This window comes from Gigantopelta aegis, chromosome 4 (genome assembly GCF_016097555.1).
Source record: "Gigantopelta aegis isolate Gae_Host chromosome 4, Gae_host_genome, whole genome shotgun sequence".
NCBI classification, from domain to species: Eukaryota; Metazoa; Mollusca; class Gastropoda; order Neomphalida; family Peltospiridae; genus Gigantopelta; species Gigantopelta aegis.
In genome coordinates, this window is record NC_054702.1 from 69,551,640 (window position 1) to 69,568,867 (window position 17,228).

A 17,228-nucleotide genomic window follows, 5' to 3' on the forward strand; every position below is an offset into this window, starting at 1 on the left:
TCTACAAAAAGATTCCTATATTTTATCCCATATAAAGGCTGTTATGACAGTCTCTATGGATAGGTTTGACATTCATTAATGAATAACTTTATAAAATATATGATATATCTGTGACATTACTGGACTCGTGTACTTGGGAATTGAAATTCCAATCAGTTTTACGTGTTAACAAGGTAATCATAATCACTCATTAGTCACAGGGTACATATTTGATATTGGAAAGCTAGCCCCCACCAGTTGATAGACCCCTTTAAAAACTACAGCCAAGGCTGTTAGTATGTAAAACAATAAACTAATATAATATAAGCAAAATAGCAAAAACCTCACTTATGTTCTGAAAATGAAGGAACACTTGTTTTATGTGTGGGTTTTTAGTTTGTTTGAATATTCATTAATCTGCTAATTGTTTTACAGGTGATAGGTTCCGGTCTGTAATTGATGACCAGTGGTGGACGGGTGTTATATATTCACAGGAGCCATTGCAGGCAGAATATTCTGACAGTCTCTTTCAGTGTTTTAATGTCAAGTAATTATCTTTTTATTATCTCAATTATAATTATAATTTCCTACATATTTCCCATTACACCGGATAGCCCACAACTAGCTATACTTAGGTTTTCGATTCAAAAAAAGATAGTCAGATAGCTTGCTTTGATGGATAGTCTGCACACTATCTGCATGGAAGACAATTATGTGACAAACATAAATATTGTTTGCATACTTGTACCAGGTAAACTGCTAGCTAATGAGTTGTTTTATTGTCATTTTACTCTCAAATATCATTCAAATACTGGTGGTTTTAAAATAAATGTTGATGTACCATTATTTCATTAATTTTTATTTTTATTTATTTGAAACAAACATTTTGTGTTGCCCACATTTTCAGCCTTGAGAAACAAACAGTCACGTAATCTGCTCTATCAGATACTCTGCAGGGGGTGGAGGTATTTTTAGGAGTTTTAAAATGTATTGCATGCAGTCCATATGCAGGAAATCCTGGTATATATATTCAGTTCAGTTTTATAAAGAAAGCATTGTGAAATCTGCATTTTATAAATGACATTCATATTTGTTGTATTTAGTTTTGTTTTAGTTTGCTTTTAACCGATTTTAATGTGTTGTGTTTCAGCTGGGATAATGGTGAATGTGAAAAACTGAGTCCCTGGGATATGGAGCCTATTGATGAGCAACGTAAGTACCATAGCATCGTGAACAGCTGCACACAATTCACTTCTCCATTTGATATCTAGTATCTTGAAACTAGCAGTTTGGTATACGAAAGGCTGTGGTATGTGCTATCCTGTCTGGGATGGTGCATATAAAAGATTGCTCGCTACTAATGGGAAAAAAAGGTAGTGGGTTTCCTATATGACTATCAAAATAACCGTATGTTTGACATCTAATAGCCGATGATTAATAAATCAATGTGATCTAGTGGTGTCGTTAAACAAAAGGAAAAAAAATCAATGTGCTCTAGTGGTGTCGTTAAACAAAACAAACTAACTTGAAACTAGTAATTAATCCAGACTGTCCTGTTGAATGTGTAAATAAAAAAATGCTTACATTTTATGTTAAATGTGTGTATTGTAATTTTGGTAGGAGTTAGCTTTTTATTTTAACATTTTATTTCACCTTTCTCAGGCATGAATTAAAATGACAGTACACATGTCTAATTTTGCAATAAACAATGTTTCAAATGATTATAGATTTGAAAAAATCAATATTGTTGGAGAGCCATATACATTTCAAGTCGTGCAATCTGTGCCACTCTATCTTTAGTATACCAAATGCTGTGCAAGCCTGCGTTTAATTTGTTTCCCCATATTTAACATCCCAGGATTATCTGACGACCCAGCAAGAGGGATTGATATAGAAGCAGAAGAATTGCTGTCTCTGTTGTACACACCTAAACCGAACGAGTGGCCTCCTGGGGGTAGAGATATGGAGTGTCGCCGCATCGTTCGGGGCCTGGAGGCCATTATGCAACATTCCATAGCTGAGCCTTTCAATGCACCCGTTGACCTCAGCGCATTCCCGGAATATGCCATGATCATCGAATACCCCATAGATCTCAGTACTATTAAGAACAGATTGGAAAATAACTTCTACAGGTAAGTAGGAATTTATAAACTTTTATACAAGTTTGATTCTCTTTTGTAATATTTTACAGTTATGTTCATCAAAGTATAAATCAACTTGTTCTTCATAGTGGCTTTAAATTTGATCTTTTTCAAAATGACTGTCTTTGTGTTTTTTAACCACTGAAAAGTCTTGATTAGCTTCTTAAAGAAAAAGACTTACATCAGTCATTTATAATTCAAAATGAAACCACTCTATTCTTTGGATATTTTTACATGCTGGTACTTTGAAAGTTTTTAAATAACAAGAAGTAGACACACTTTTACGTATATTACATGGCATGTTCAGTTCCTTAGTCATCACAAAGGCTAAATGTACATTTTAGCCATAAGTACATTTGTTTAAGGATACACAATGTAAGTATTGTATTTCGTCTTTTTTATAAGTAAAAAAAACCCTGATAATTGTAGGAGAGTAGCTGCTGTACAGAGCGATGTAAGGAGGATTGAAAGCAACACAAGCCGATTCAACGAACCAGGAACACCAATAGTGCGGAGTGCTTGTATTGTTACAGAATGTTTACTCAGGTTCATAAAGTAAGTTTACACTTAAGTGTCTATATTTTTTCTTTATTGTTTGTTTTGTGGGGAGGGAATTATAATTTTTTTTATTGTGCTGTGTTATTACTGAATTCAGATTCAAACTAAATAATTATATTTGTTCTTTGCTAATATCTGCTTCAAAGTTGTGTTCTTTTGTTTAGGCATCATAACACAAAACCACCAACGTACTTCTTTACACTCTGAATTTAATATTCTAATAGTTTACAAGTGGCAAGTGACTGAGTTTGTAGGTAATGTTCAGCCGATGGTAATTGTGAAACATCATCTGGTTTAAGATAAGAAACTCACTGCTGTCACATCAGGTACCATATATTGCTGTGTATCAACCGACTTTTGAAGTCTAGAAACATTTTCCAAAAGAAGAGAGTGGGTTTATACACTGAGGCAACAAATTGGAGCATAACATTCTGATCGAAAATACTCCCGACCGTGACTTATAAATTTTGATCAGACCCTTAGCCTTTCACAAATGATGTAACAATAATTTGTGCACAGTATAAATAAAACACCCCATCATGGAATATTATGCAGTTTTTTGTTCTTGAATGCATTATAAGTTTGATGAATAATAATAAAAAATTACTTGTTTTATTGTCATTTCAATGGTAAAAACATATTCTTTCCAACTATCCACCATCTTTGTTTGACCTGTGCTGGGACCAGTCTTTCATATAGCAAATTTAAGATACAAAGCGGTGTTTTTTCTTCAAACAAGTATTATATTTCTAATATTATTATTTTGTTGGGAGGATGCATTAAACTGTAAAGTAATGCCATAAATAAATTAAGCTCATTATTAACATTACCAACTGAAAAAACATCACATGAATTTCAGGACGATAATTACTCCCACTATTGTCACATGACCATACCATATACAGTGAACAGCTGCAGTCACGGACCGCATGATCTTTTGTTTCTGTGTGTGTGGTGGGGGATTAAACATGCCTCAACGATTTTACTTTTTGCTGTCCAGTGAATAAATTAATTACTTGTGTGCAGTGATATGTTGTTACAACTTGAATTATTTATTTTTCTGTTATGCTTTATCAGTTCTAAATTATTTTTCACGGCATTGGTAGATGTTAGCATTGCCACGTTGACTGCGATCGCGATTACCGTGTTTGTAATAATTAAAGGGAAAACAAATATAATGAACAAGAAAAGCACAAGTCTATTTGTTGACAGTATTATTGAAATCGATACAACATACAGCTGGACAAAAAATGACTTCGGCTTATACACATGGCCGGTGATTTTGTACTAGATATTTAGGGTCAAACTAAGAGGTCAGCTTATCCAAGGAATCGGCTAATACAGGGCAATATACGGTACTTTATTTTATTAGCTGTAATGGGTCAGTGTTACAGGTCATAGTGAAAATTGTTCTTATATTGATGACTGCAAGATCGCAAAAGGTGTGGATGTGTTTTGGGTAATATATTAGTTGATGTATTTTATTGATAATTTATTCTTATCACAGAGATCTTGCATGTAACATTGCTCAGTGTTCGGCAAATGTTTGGGAAAGTCACTGACCCTTACAGAAGCTTTGCTTAGTGCACTATGCATTATGGATTATGGGGGCGGGACGTAGCCCAGTGGTAAAGCTCTCGCTCGATGCACGGTCAGTCTGGGGTTGATCCCCATCGGTGGGCCCATTGGGCTATTTCTCGTTCCAACCAGTGCACCACGACTGGTATATCAAAGGCCGTGGTATGTACTACCCTGTCTGTGGGATGGTGCATATAAAAGATCCCTTGCTGCTAATCGAAAAAAGTAGCCCATGAAGTGGCGACAGCAAGTTTTCTCTCTCAATATCTGTGTGGTCCTTAACCATATGTCCGACACCATATAACCGTCAATAAAATGTGTTGAGTGCGTCGTTAAATAAAACATTTCCTTCTTTCCTGTCTGTTTCAGAGACACTTCGTGTACTGATCCTATGCCTATTGTGACCGAACTGACTCAAGGTGAATCATTTCACTGGGGGCCAAACCAGTCGACGGACGAGAGTGAAGATTCAGTGAACAGGAAGAACAAAAAGGTGAACTGTACAGACATCGCATTAAAATTAGTTTAATATTATAACACCAATCTACAAGGGGTGGGACTTAGCCCAGTGGTAAAGTGCTCGCTTGATTCGCGGTCAGTGTTTTGATCGATCCCCGTCAGTGGGCCCATTGGGCCATTTCTCATTCCAGCCAGTGCACCACAAATGGTATATCAAAGGCTGTGGTATGTGCTATCCTGTCTGTGGGATAGTGCATATAAAAGATCACTTGCTACTAATGGAAAAATGAAAGGGGATCCTTGCTAAGACTGTCAAAATTACCATATGTTAGACATCCAATAGCCAATGATTAATCAATCAATGTGCTCTAGTAGTGTCATTAAACAAAACAAAGAAACAAACCAAATCTCCAAAGCCTGTTTTAGTCAATTGCCTGTGTAACTACATACATTATCCGTGCTTAACCACCTGTGTTTAAGAATAACAGGTTTTGTAAATTTGGTCCATATTTTTCAATAAAGAGACTATCATAAAATTAAATGTTACAGAAGTAATTATAAAAACCCAACAGTACATCTCTGTTTTGTTGAAATCCATATTCACTTAAAGCAGCTGAATAAAATAATTACTTTAAATTTTAAAAGCAAATCTTGACACAACCATGATCAGTAGTTAGGAAATGCATGTAGACCACAATCCCAGCTGTTTCCATAATTCCTGTGTAATTGATACTCATACTGTATTTATGGGCAGCTAATACAGTACAGAAATCACATAGCAAAATGCTAAAAAGGTTTTTAAATATACTAGTCACAAGTTAAGGGCCAGTATCAAATTTTACTGTACTTTTTACTCTGCCTGAAAACTGAATGTTGCACATGAAACTCACTTTTCCTGGTTGATTAGGGTTGAAAAGGTATAAATTTCTTAGCAATTTGGCTTTGGATAACCATGTCACCAAAACGTAAACTGAGCATTCTGGACTTTGGTCGGGCCCTGCCATATCCATGAGACAAGTAGTGAGATGTCTGCAAGTGAGCCATTCTGTCATCCAGCGTTTCCATACATACCACTATTGTTGAAAAAATGTGTCCAGGGAAACCCTTCTAAACCGGACACCCAAGGAACCAAGTGAAACGTCTGATTTTAAGAGGTATCCAATTTAGAGAGGTTATTATATTTTTTTTACTAATATATAACAAGGTACTGTGAAAAATGTCTTGTTTTGCGTGAATTGTGGTTTACAGAGAGTCGGGTTTTGTGGGATTTTACTCTATTACATGTAGTTAAACTTGTTAAATTATTGAAAAGTGATTTGTGATTTAGCTGGCCAGGATTTGCACTCGGAACAGTAAGCGCAGGAAGATAGAGGAGCGAGTGGACCGGGATGCGTGGCGAGATCAGTGTCGACTCATCTTCAACCAGCTCATAGAATGCCAGGATGCTGAACCTTTCAGACATCCAGTCGACCCCGAAGAGATTCCAGTAAGACCTTTATTTGTACAACAGAGCTTATCTTCGTTTAACCTTTAGACTACTGGATTAATTTTTAACAAAAACCACGTTGAGTGGGTACAAGTTTATAATTTTTACTCACATATATTCACTTAAATGTTTTATAAATACATGAAATAAAGTTCATATATGAATCGGTAAGTATTATTTTCTTTTCTTTTTTTGTAATTTTTATTATTTTAGATTGGCTAATGGTGATTAAAATTAGGCAAAAAATCGAAAAAGTTGCATTTACTTACGGGCATTTGTCCAGTATTTATGTCCATTATTCCCGATAACAGTGGATTTCTGACCAGATTTTTTTTTTAAACCCTAACTAAGATTCATATTGCAATATTTGGTAATTTTCGTTGTTGGTAAAATGATCAAATATATTATCAAATTAGCTGTCACAATCAGCTATCAATCCCTGAAAATGGCCACGACATGCCGCCATTGTTGTCAATCGAAAATACTTGCCGAAAACCACTTTTTGAACTCAAAATTTCAAGGTATTTTCAATTGAAAAAATCAAAACAAAAGCCACCATTTTGAAAAAAAATCATTTTTCTTTAATTATATTTCCGTTTCCGGTGAATGTCGTGTGCAAAACGGCGGGAAATATGAATTGGGGAATGCACTGTATACAGTATATCGACTGACGTGACGTCGGGCGAGATATCTCGCCTGCAGTAGTCAGAAGGTTAAAAGAAGTGGCGGGACATAGGCTAGTGGTAAAGGGCTCGCTTGATGTATGGTCAGTCTGAGATCGATCCCCAATGGTGGGCCTATTAGGCTATTTCTCTTCCAGCCAGTGCATGATTGGTATATCAAAGGTATGTGCTATCCTGTCTGTTGGATGGTGCATATAAAAGATCCCATGCTGCTAATGAAAAAAAATGTAGCAGGTTTCCTTTCTAAGACTATATGTCAAAATTACCAACATCCCCATGCCGATGATTAATAAATCAATGTGCTCTAATGGTGTCGTTAAACAAAACAAACTTTAACTTTCCTTTAAAAGAAAACTTTTCATAATCAAGTCTTAAACACTGTCTTGAGACTAATCTTAAAACATAAATTCTCCCCAAAATTATTTTTTAAATTTGCCAGTTCATATTTTAAGCCATATTTAACCATTTCTCCTCCCCCTATGTATACTGGGGTACCACGATATCGCGATTTAACTATTTGGAAGAAATAAAGAAATGCACTAACATATAATATAACGGTAAATATACTTGGGTTGCAATTTTTGCTATATCTGCATCATGTCCATGCCATTGTGTTGACAAATAAATGCTGTTCTAACATTATACCGGTTGATGGAAGTACACCATAGCACTGGCTTCCGTTCAAGGGAGGTTACCACGATATCGCGGTAAATCGCAAACATTACAATACGGTGGACCGCACGGGTGTCAAAAAATGGCTCTTTTTGTAAATACATTTGTAGTGATGTATAGTAAACAAACTTCAACACAAGAATGAAGAAAAGTCAACTTAAAACGTTTCGTTTTTCAATTGTAGTAACATATTTACATTATCCAATGGAAAAGTCAGTAGTAATAATTATTCTTCTTCTGCAAGACAGTGTGGGCATTTAAAAAAATTGTTCATCATATTAGTAAGATTCAACAGTTATATAATCAATATTTATCGAGTGAAATCAAGAATAGAACATATTAAAAGTTATGTGTTTTGTTTAAACTGCAAAAATGTAAATGCCACGATATCGTGGAACCCGCGATATCATGAGCAATGAGTATACTGAGCAATAAGGAATGCAAATATTAACTAGAGCATGTCTTCACAAGATGTAAAAACCGATATTGGTAATGTATTAAAAAAGGTCATACCAATATATTCACCTGATAGATGGAGCCCTTACAACATTTTTTAAATAGTTTCTTGTAACATTTGAAATTGGAAGTGGAATGTATAGAAAAAATACATGTATAGTTAAATAATATCTTGAACTGGTATTTGTGTTGTAGGAGTATTACCAGTGCATAGAATCGCCCATGGATTTCAGCATTATTCAGGACAATGTCAACAACAACCACTATGAAACACCAGTGGAGTTCTGCAAAGATGTTCGACTGATCTTTCAGAATTCAAAAGCATTCAACACAAACAAGAGATCTCGAGTAAGGTTTAGCTTGCCATCGTGTAATGGTATAGTTTATGTATATTTTATTTCAACTTATTTTCTTGCTTATATCCAATTAAGGTTCAAGCACGCTGTCCTGTCACACACACCTTAACTTCAACCCAGAGCGAGTTCTTAAGGCCACTACACACTCTTCTCTCTCACTAACCAACTAACAGCTAACCCACTGTCCTGGACAGACAGCCCAGATAGCTGAGGTGTGTGCCCAGGACAGCGTGCTTGAACCTTAATTGGATATAAGCACGAAAATAAGTTGAAATGAAATGAAATATGATATGTGTTTTTCTGTATTTAAAAAGGATATAAAAAAGATCCCCAGTTGAAGGGCGGGATATAGCTTTGGTAGAATGCCTGCTTGAGGTGAAGTGAGTTATAGAATTAATTGTCTTTGCGCCAGGCTTTTTGTTGTAACAGATGACCAAGTGTCAAATATGTAATGTGTCACTGATAGAACAAGGTACTGTATGGTGTTGAGCAAACATACCTTTCTGCTACAAATAGCACAATGAGGACATACCTTCAAGGGTATAAAACCTAAGAAATAGTTTCATAAAATAAAAAAATAAAATTGTTATCATAAGCATCTGTATGTGTACCTTAATGCCAGGAAGTATGAAGTGGTGAAAAATTAATTTGCATGTGATATTTCTTAATTTGATATTTTGTTTGTTTTGTTCTTAGATCTATGCAATGACTTTGAGGTTGTCGGCAATGTTTGAAGAAAAGATAAAAGATACCATGGTTAATTGGAAGAGGCTACAAGGTTTAAGGTAAGCAATTTGATTAAAGAGTGCTAATTTTAATTACGCTTCACTGAAAAGGCAAAAGGTAGATTTATTAAATTTTGTTAGCTACAAGCACAAAATGATTTATAATTTATATAATTATGGTATGGAGACTTACAAAGACAGAAAATACTTTCTTCCAACCATACACATATTTGTTATTCATCAATCCTTCACACATTTGGAATGTCCACTCTTCATAGCAGTAATTTTAAAAAAAACCTTTTTTTTATCTTTTTTTTATCTCACTGCCCTCTTTACTTTCTCTCCTTTGAATTCCATCTAATTTCTGGCAGCTCTTCATATCTTTCAACTTCTTTTGCTATCCATCTGCACATACCAACTACCAAATATCTCCAACTGTGACATGCTTGTCTCTTGTGGCTATCATAGTGGTATATTACCTCTCCCAATTTTTTTTTTTTTAAACCAATAGATTAGCCAACAATAATCTCAAGACCACATGCTTTCTTTCACAAGATGATTTTTCACTTTTTGTGTAAAATTCTTGCAGTGGAAACAAAGCTTCACAGAAGAGAGATCCTACTTCGTCCACATCCCGACCCTGCCAGCGGTCTGCCAACCATTCCAGTTCAGTGCAGCCATCGTCGTCTTCCACTGCGGTGAGGTCGAGGCGGTCTCAGGCCACAGAGCGTATCACAAACGGACACAGCAGTGACAGTCACAGGCTGAGGCCACGGCGCAGAATCCATTTGAGAAATACAAGTAGGTTGTCTTCCCTTTAGCAGGCTTTCTGCCTGCAAATAATTTGAGGGTAGTTAATAAAAACAAAACTGATCATAAGTGCCCTTACTAGGTAGCTATGGGGGTGAAATCTTTTGAAATTGGACACATACACACACATGCGTATGCACACATGGGTCATTCTATAACTGCAGTATCTTTTTGGTCTTTAGAATCAAAATTATGGATGTATGAATTGGTGGGGGTTTTTAGTTTTTTAATTTAATGATATATTTTTAGAGTAATGAAATTATAGCTAATTTCAGTTTCAAATTTCTATAAAATAATTAATATTAAAAATGTTTTCACCATTTTGTTTTGACACTGTAATGACTTACTTAATTTTTAAAAACCTTTTTGGTAACACTTTCCGTAAACATTTAATATGACCGTTCCACTTCGATCATTTATATTTATTAGGAAGAAGAATTACTGAACAAGATAATTTTATAAACATTTAATATAACTGTTCCACTTTGATAATTTGTACTGGCCTCAGTGGCGTCGTAGTTAGGCCATCAGTCTACAGGTTGGTAGGTACTAGGTTCGGATCCCAGTCGAGGCATGGGATTTTTAATCCAGATACAGACTCCAAACCCTGAGTGAGTGCCCCGCAAGGCTCAATGGGTAGGTGTAAACCACTTGCACCAACCAGTGATGGTTTCCTCTAAAACAAAACAGTATCAGAATGACCATATGTTTGACGTCCAATAGCCAATGATAAGATAAAAAAATCAATGTGCTCTAGTGGCATCATTAAATAAAACAAACTTTACTTTGATAATTTGTATTTATTAGGAAGAAGAATTATCGAAGAAGATGACGAAGAAGTGGAAGAGGTGGTGGATGTGGTACTGAAGGAAGCAACACCTCCAGCTGACAAGACTGCTGACAGCAGTGAAACAGAGGATGACAGAAGTAGCAACTCTGATGACAGCAATACGGACAGTTCCTTGGGCAATATAAACGTTACAAGCAAGAAGGATGAGGAAGATGGCGACCACAGGGATAGAAGAAAATCAAAAGGAAAACAGACGAAGAAGACAAGACACTCAGGTTACAAATTAATGTATTTTTTAAGATAATTATGTAACGAAAAAACATTTATCAGTAAAATGTATAAGTTATTTTAATGTTGAAATGACCAAACCAAATAGCTTGAGATGGTGGTCCGAGATAAACATAGTAATTGTTGATGAAAATTATGTCATGTGACATTTTCTCAGACTTTACATCGCAGAACTCAATATAATGATATTTGTAATCTATAATTGACCTTGATTTTTCTCAATGCATATGGCCAGTCTGTTAATGTTTTTACTAGAAAATATTTCTGTAGTCTTTCAACTTGTTAAATACCAGTATATTCATTTGTCATTTAATGTGCCATTTTACTTTTTTTTTTTTATTAGAACTACCATTGTTTATTATAAATATTTTTTTATTAAAACCATAACATTAACAAAATTATTGATTTCTTTTGTATGAAAATCTTCACTAACTAATGGTCCTTCTAAAAAATAAAACATAGCCTTAATTTAATTGTTTTCTTTTGTAGGAAAATCATCATTAACCAATGGTCATTCTGAAAATACCTATAGAACTCGTGCTTCCACAGGAAAAATAAAACCAACTCATTACAAAGAGGATGAAGATGAATCGATGTCTGTTTCAAACAGTCGGTTATCTAGTTCTTCCGGCGGTTCCTCGAACTCTGATTCGTCATCTAGCTCATCACACTCCGATAATTCTGATGACGAAAAGACGGAACATTATAGTGACTATGAACAAGAAACTCCGAGGACTTTCAAAGCCAGGAAACCAATCTCCAAAGTGAAATCAATTCAAAGACAAGTGGAAAGTGTTCGGCACAAAGCAAAAACGAAACGGCCTCCTTCCAGTATTGGTAGTAGTGGCAGCAGTGTGCGGAAGAACCCAGATCGAAGGACGAGAAATCAAGGCCGAAGGACGGTGCGTTACCAGGAGGATAGCGACAATGAAAAACCTATGTGTATGGGAGGAGAGTCTGACAGTTCGATGGACAGCGATGACGAGCAAGACAGAAATATTGTCAGTAGAAGCAGTAGAGGGCGAATTCGTAAACTTACACCCCGAGCCCGAGCGAACCTGTTAGGAGAGTGAATGGTATAAGTGCTAGTGTGAATCGGGATCGTGTTCAAGCCCTAGTTGTTACTGAAGATGATTTCCTAATTGCTGTGCTAAGAATATGTGGAATATTGCTATGCAGATATTATCATTGAGTATTTGGAGTGAAAATGTGAAAACACTTTTCATTTAAGCCTAGAAGACTTGCATAATTAAAAGGATGTCTGTGAATGAGATTGTGTTATGTAGTATTAAAATCCATTTATATCATTAATCAGTTTACCTTTTGATGCACTGAATTATTGAATCGTTATGGATGGATTTATTTGATCATGGTAACTTTGATTATCTAAACACCTCACAAATTTCTAAAAAGAACAGTTCTGAGTTTGAAACCGTTTCAAGTGTCTTTATTTGCTTGCAGGTTTGCTCAATGTATACATATCTAGTCTGCAAATGTAACTGAAAATACCTGAACATGTGATCTTGCCCTGTTGTTATTATGTTTGTTTTGCACTGGATTCAATCAATCATGAAATGGGGGTGATTTAACTTGTCTTCAAAACATATATCCATAATTTAATAATTTTCATAAAAACCAGTGATATCAAACTTGTCAAGTGTAGCTTCTTCGTTTTTTAACCATCACTCTTTAAACAAAAAAATAACATACTGACAATGTTGGGTGTTTTTTGGTTATTATTATTTTTTTTTTCAACTTTAACCTTCTTTGTTTTTTTGCTTGTTGTATATGTCCACTTCTTGAAACAAATAGTCAATAGGCTGTACTTTAAAAAAAAAAATTTTTAATAAAAATTGATGTACTTGGTTTTGGGATTATTTTTGTATTTATGGTAATAGAATAGATGACACTGACTAATTAACTCTTCATTGCTTGTTCCAACGACATAAAACCGTAATTAAAATGTTGAGTGTATGTGGAATAAAATTTTCCTTCCTTCTTTCTCTCTTCCCAGGAAAAAAGGGAGACGTTGGATAAAAATATGCAACTCAATGTTATCGGTACATTTTTTTTTTTTTCAGAATTTTACACTGTTTGCATTGTAATTTTTCATAAAAATATTTTTGACAAACATTTAAACAAAAAAGTTCAATATTTTTGTTTAAAAATCTGATAATTTTAAGTAACTGATAATTAATGTGTTATTTTAAAAGGAAAGTAATAATTAGTTTTTCTGGTATTACTGAAATGAATCTGGTTGAGAGCCAAACAACACTTTACTGGTTACTATAAAGGACACGACTTGCGTTGATGTAGAGACTTGCACCAAACAATGAACAGAGAATATGTTAAGTGAGTTATGACAATAAACAAGTTGATGTGTTGATGACTGATGTGTGAATTTGTTTTTGAAATCGGATTAGGTCCTAAATATTAAGTTGACTTCAACATCTTACTACTGCCAATAGAGACCTGCTTTGGACACGTCCATGGGGAATTTCGGAGAATGTACCCAGGACAGTCGTACTTGAACCTTCAGTGGATGTAAGCACAAGTCAAATGGTTGATTGATTGTTTGCCAATAGAGCTGATTTTCGGCAAAGAAAAAAATTTCATTTTACCGGCCAGATAAGGGCCTGTTAGGAGAGTGAATGGTATAAGCGCTAGTGTGAAATCGAGGTCAATTATAGATTACAAATATCATTATCTTGATTTCTGCGATCTAGAGTCTAAAACAAAATTCTTTTCAGTATCTTTTTGACTTTAATAAAAATTATATAATTGAATAGTGTAATGGATTTTTACCAGATGACCGGTCTATTATTTAGGTACTGATACATCTTTCTAGATCAAACATACACACTTGTATTTGATGAACATTGTTCACCTGGTGAGTCGTTTGTAAAATCAAGGGCTTAATCTTTTTTGGGAGTTATCTCGCACCTTTCCAGAGTTTATGCTGGACAAAACATATCCATGTTAGCAATTAGGCAAAAAAAAGAATTGAAAAGGCATAGCCAAGTTCAGTTTGTCTGAAGCTAAATAAAATGTATTGCAACATATTCTTGAGTGAGATTTTTGTTTAATTTTATTTTGAAATATAATTGACAAATTCAACTTCAGTTCACATTGATGAATGATAGCTGAGCATACAGAAAGTACTAAATGCATTGCTGACTTGAATTAAGCACACTGATGTAATTAATTGTAATAATTTGATATATTAAATAATTTTACAGGTACTTAATTAAAATATTCATCAATATATAATTAAAAAATATATATTAATTTAATTGGGTTTCTGTTTTTACTTGAAAATTTTATTTAATTCCAGATTCTAAATTTAAATTGTTTTTTAATTCAAACTCTTGGACATAAAAACATAAGACCATCATAGCTGTCTTTAACACATCAGCACAAGTTGAAATGAACCATATGTCTATGAATAAGTCTAATGTTATTAAAGGGATTTACTTGAGGTGTTGCCATTGTTAAGATGTTGCTAACAGAGACTTTTCAGAGACTAAAAATGTATATTAAATAAATTTTTCTGCATAAAATGTCAGTGGCTGTATAATAAATGTGTTTCTGATAATCCTAGTGTGTGTCCTAGGTCAAACTTCATTTGTTTCCTTATGGAGTGGGACGTAACCCAGTGGTAAAGCGCTAGCTTGATGTATGGTAGGTTTGGGATTAATCTCCATTGATGGGCCCATTGGGCTATTTCTTTTCTTTTCTTTTTTTTTCAAATTCATTATTATCCCCAGAAAATAGATCATGTCAGGGTTGGGGAGCCCTGAATCATCACCTTACAATATTCTTCCTTTATAAATCTCATCACATTGGGCTATTTCTTGTTCCAGCCAGTGTACCACAGCTGGTACATCAAAGGCTGTGGGATGTGCTGTCCTGTCTGTGGGATGGTGCATATAAAAGATTGCTTATTATTGATGGAAAAATGTAGCAGGTTTCCTCTATAAGACATGCCAAAATTACCACGTTTGACATCCAATAGCCGATGACTAATAAATCAATGTGCTCTAGTAGTGTCGTTAAACAAAACAAACTATAACTTTGCTTTTTAATATACATTTTTCTGTACATACAAAATTATTTGTTGACCAAATTCCATTTTGGCTACTGACAAATGTTAGGATGATCAGAAACACATTGAAAATGCAGACACTTATATTCTAAACAAGAAGATATATTTAGTATGTAATTTTAGGTGTTAGTTGGAAACATTTTACAATGGCAACAGACTCAGGACAGTTCTTTTAATGAAGACATTTCTATAAAGTGAAGACTGAAATTCCAGATCAATCGATTAATATTTATTTCTGAAATTGCTGGTTATTTTGTCAGATTGGTAAATGAAAATTGACAAGCTACTTGATGCTAACCTAAGTACCCTTGCATGGAATTTTTTGTTTTAAAAATTTCGATTGAAGATCAGTTGAAAATTGAGTAGCAATTACTATTTAACATTTTAGAATTGTATATCGATCTCTGAAATTTGCGTAGTGACATGATGCTGAACAAAATGTTCCTGCTGTGCGCATGTAGATCATTTGAAATACCTCAAAATATTGACTTGGTGTAACTACATTTAAAAAAAAAAAATTAAAAAAAATCCATTTTTGTTTTTCAACTGTAATATTTTATTAACAGTATTGCTTGCACCATTTTAATTGAGGAATCAATGAAGAAACGTCTCCCAAATTCATCAATTTTTTGTTTTGTTTTGTTTAGTTTAGTTTTTTTGTTTTTATGGATTTCTTTTTATCGCACAAAGTTTCTAAATACATATCACTATTGCATTTATTTCAACAACAAAAAAAGAAATAAAAAATACCTGTCTCTTTGTACAGATAGTGAAATTTTAACTATGCCTCCCTTTAACATGTTAATAGCTGTTTTCATCCTTATAGGAGTCTTGTTATGTTAAAACATGTTTTGTTTGTCACTGTACATCTAGAAATTAATTAAGCACCATCTAGTTTGATCATGTGGTTTATACTTTGCAATTGCATGAAAACAAAACACTAATATTTATGCTTTGTGTATGCAGAGTATATTGAAAAAGATTGACAGCAAACGACAATATTTAAGGGGGGGGGGGGGCAGGACGTAGCCCAATGGTAAAGCGCTCGCTTGATGTGTGGTTGGTTTAGGATCGATTGGGCTGTTTCTGGTTCCAGCCAGTGCTCTACAACTGGTATAACAGGCTGTGGTATGTACTATCCTGTCTGTGGGTTGGTGCATATAAAAAATCCCATTCTGCTTATCGAAAAAGAGTAGTTCATGAAGTGGCGACAGCGTGTTTCCTCTATATATCTGTGTGGTCCTTAACCATATGTCGGACACCATATAACTGTAAATAAAACATGTTGAATGTGTCCTTAAATAAAACATTTCCTTCCTTCAATATTTATAACATGTAGGGAAAAAGACAAAAACCATTGATACACATATATAAGTATCATAATTACCTGTGGATGTAGAATCACACTAATGTGCATATCATAAGTAAGTTTTATTCATGCCATCTCGGAAAATACCAAGTTGGAAAGAAGGAAATGTTTTATTTAATAACACACTCAACACATTTTATTTATGGTTACATGACGTCGAACATATGGTTATGGACCACACAGATATTGAGAGAGGAAACCTGCTGGTGCCACTTTGTGGGCTACTCTTTTCGATTAGCAGCAAGGGATCTTTTATATGCACCATCTCACAGACAGGATAACACATACCACGGCCTTTAATATACCAGTCGTGGTGCACTGGCTGGAGCAAGAAATAGCCCAATGGGCCCACCAACTGGGATCGATCCCAAACCGACTGTGCATCAAGCAAATGCTTTACCACTGGGCTACGTCCCGCCCTACCAAATTGGTAACGGACATGAAAAAATTGTCAGTGTGAGGTTTAAACTCTGCTGGCATGGATAATCACTGCCAAGCGGTTTTTTGGCTGCAATGCAGTTCAGGTGGTGCTTGATTACTTTCCAGGTGAGTAGGAAGAAATGAAGGCAAAGTGATGCTGATGTAGTCTCAGGGGGATTCCATTCATCAAAGCCTGTGTATAATATTTCTACAACTTGTACAAGAATTTTGTGGCTTTTGTTGGGACATAATATTTATTTAATTTTCATACAGTGCTTTACCTAATTTTGTTAATTCACATTTGTAAAAATAAACATTTATTGTTATGTATATGTGTATAATACATTTCATTT

At 34.6% G+C, this 17,228-nt stretch overlaps 1 protein-coding gene across 1 annotated transcript in view; it reads left to right on the top strand.

Annotated features, from left to right (window-relative positions):
• LOC121369962 (bromodomain and WD repeat-containing protein 1-like) overlaps window positions 1-12,847 on the top strand; it is a gene marked incomplete at its 5' end in the record, with an annotated part of 37,830 nt that extends 24,983 nt beyond the window's left edge. The window contains 11 exons of the mRNA XM_041495045.1: window positions 415-526; window positions 1,130-1,191; window positions 1,838-2,111; window positions 2,550-2,675; window positions 4,626-4,749; window positions 6,043-6,201; window positions 8,208-8,360; window positions 9,065-9,153; window positions 9,683-9,894; window positions 10,711-10,968; window positions 11,471-12,847. Of these exons, the coding sequence (XP_041350979.1) occupies window positions 415-526; window positions 1,130-1,191; window positions 1,838-2,111; window positions 2,550-2,675; window positions 4,626-4,749; window positions 6,043-6,201; window positions 8,208-8,360; window positions 9,065-9,153; window positions 9,683-9,894; window positions 10,711-10,968; window positions 11,471-12,054 (2,153 nt within the window). The remainder of the gene's footprint in view (window positions 1-414; window positions 527-1,129; window positions 1,192-1,837; window positions 2,112-2,549; window positions 2,676-4,625; window positions 4,750-6,042; window positions 6,202-8,207; window positions 8,361-9,064; window positions 9,154-9,682; window positions 9,895-10,710; window positions 10,969-11,470) is intronic.
• Window positions 12,848-17,228: the final 4,381 nt, after the last annotated feature.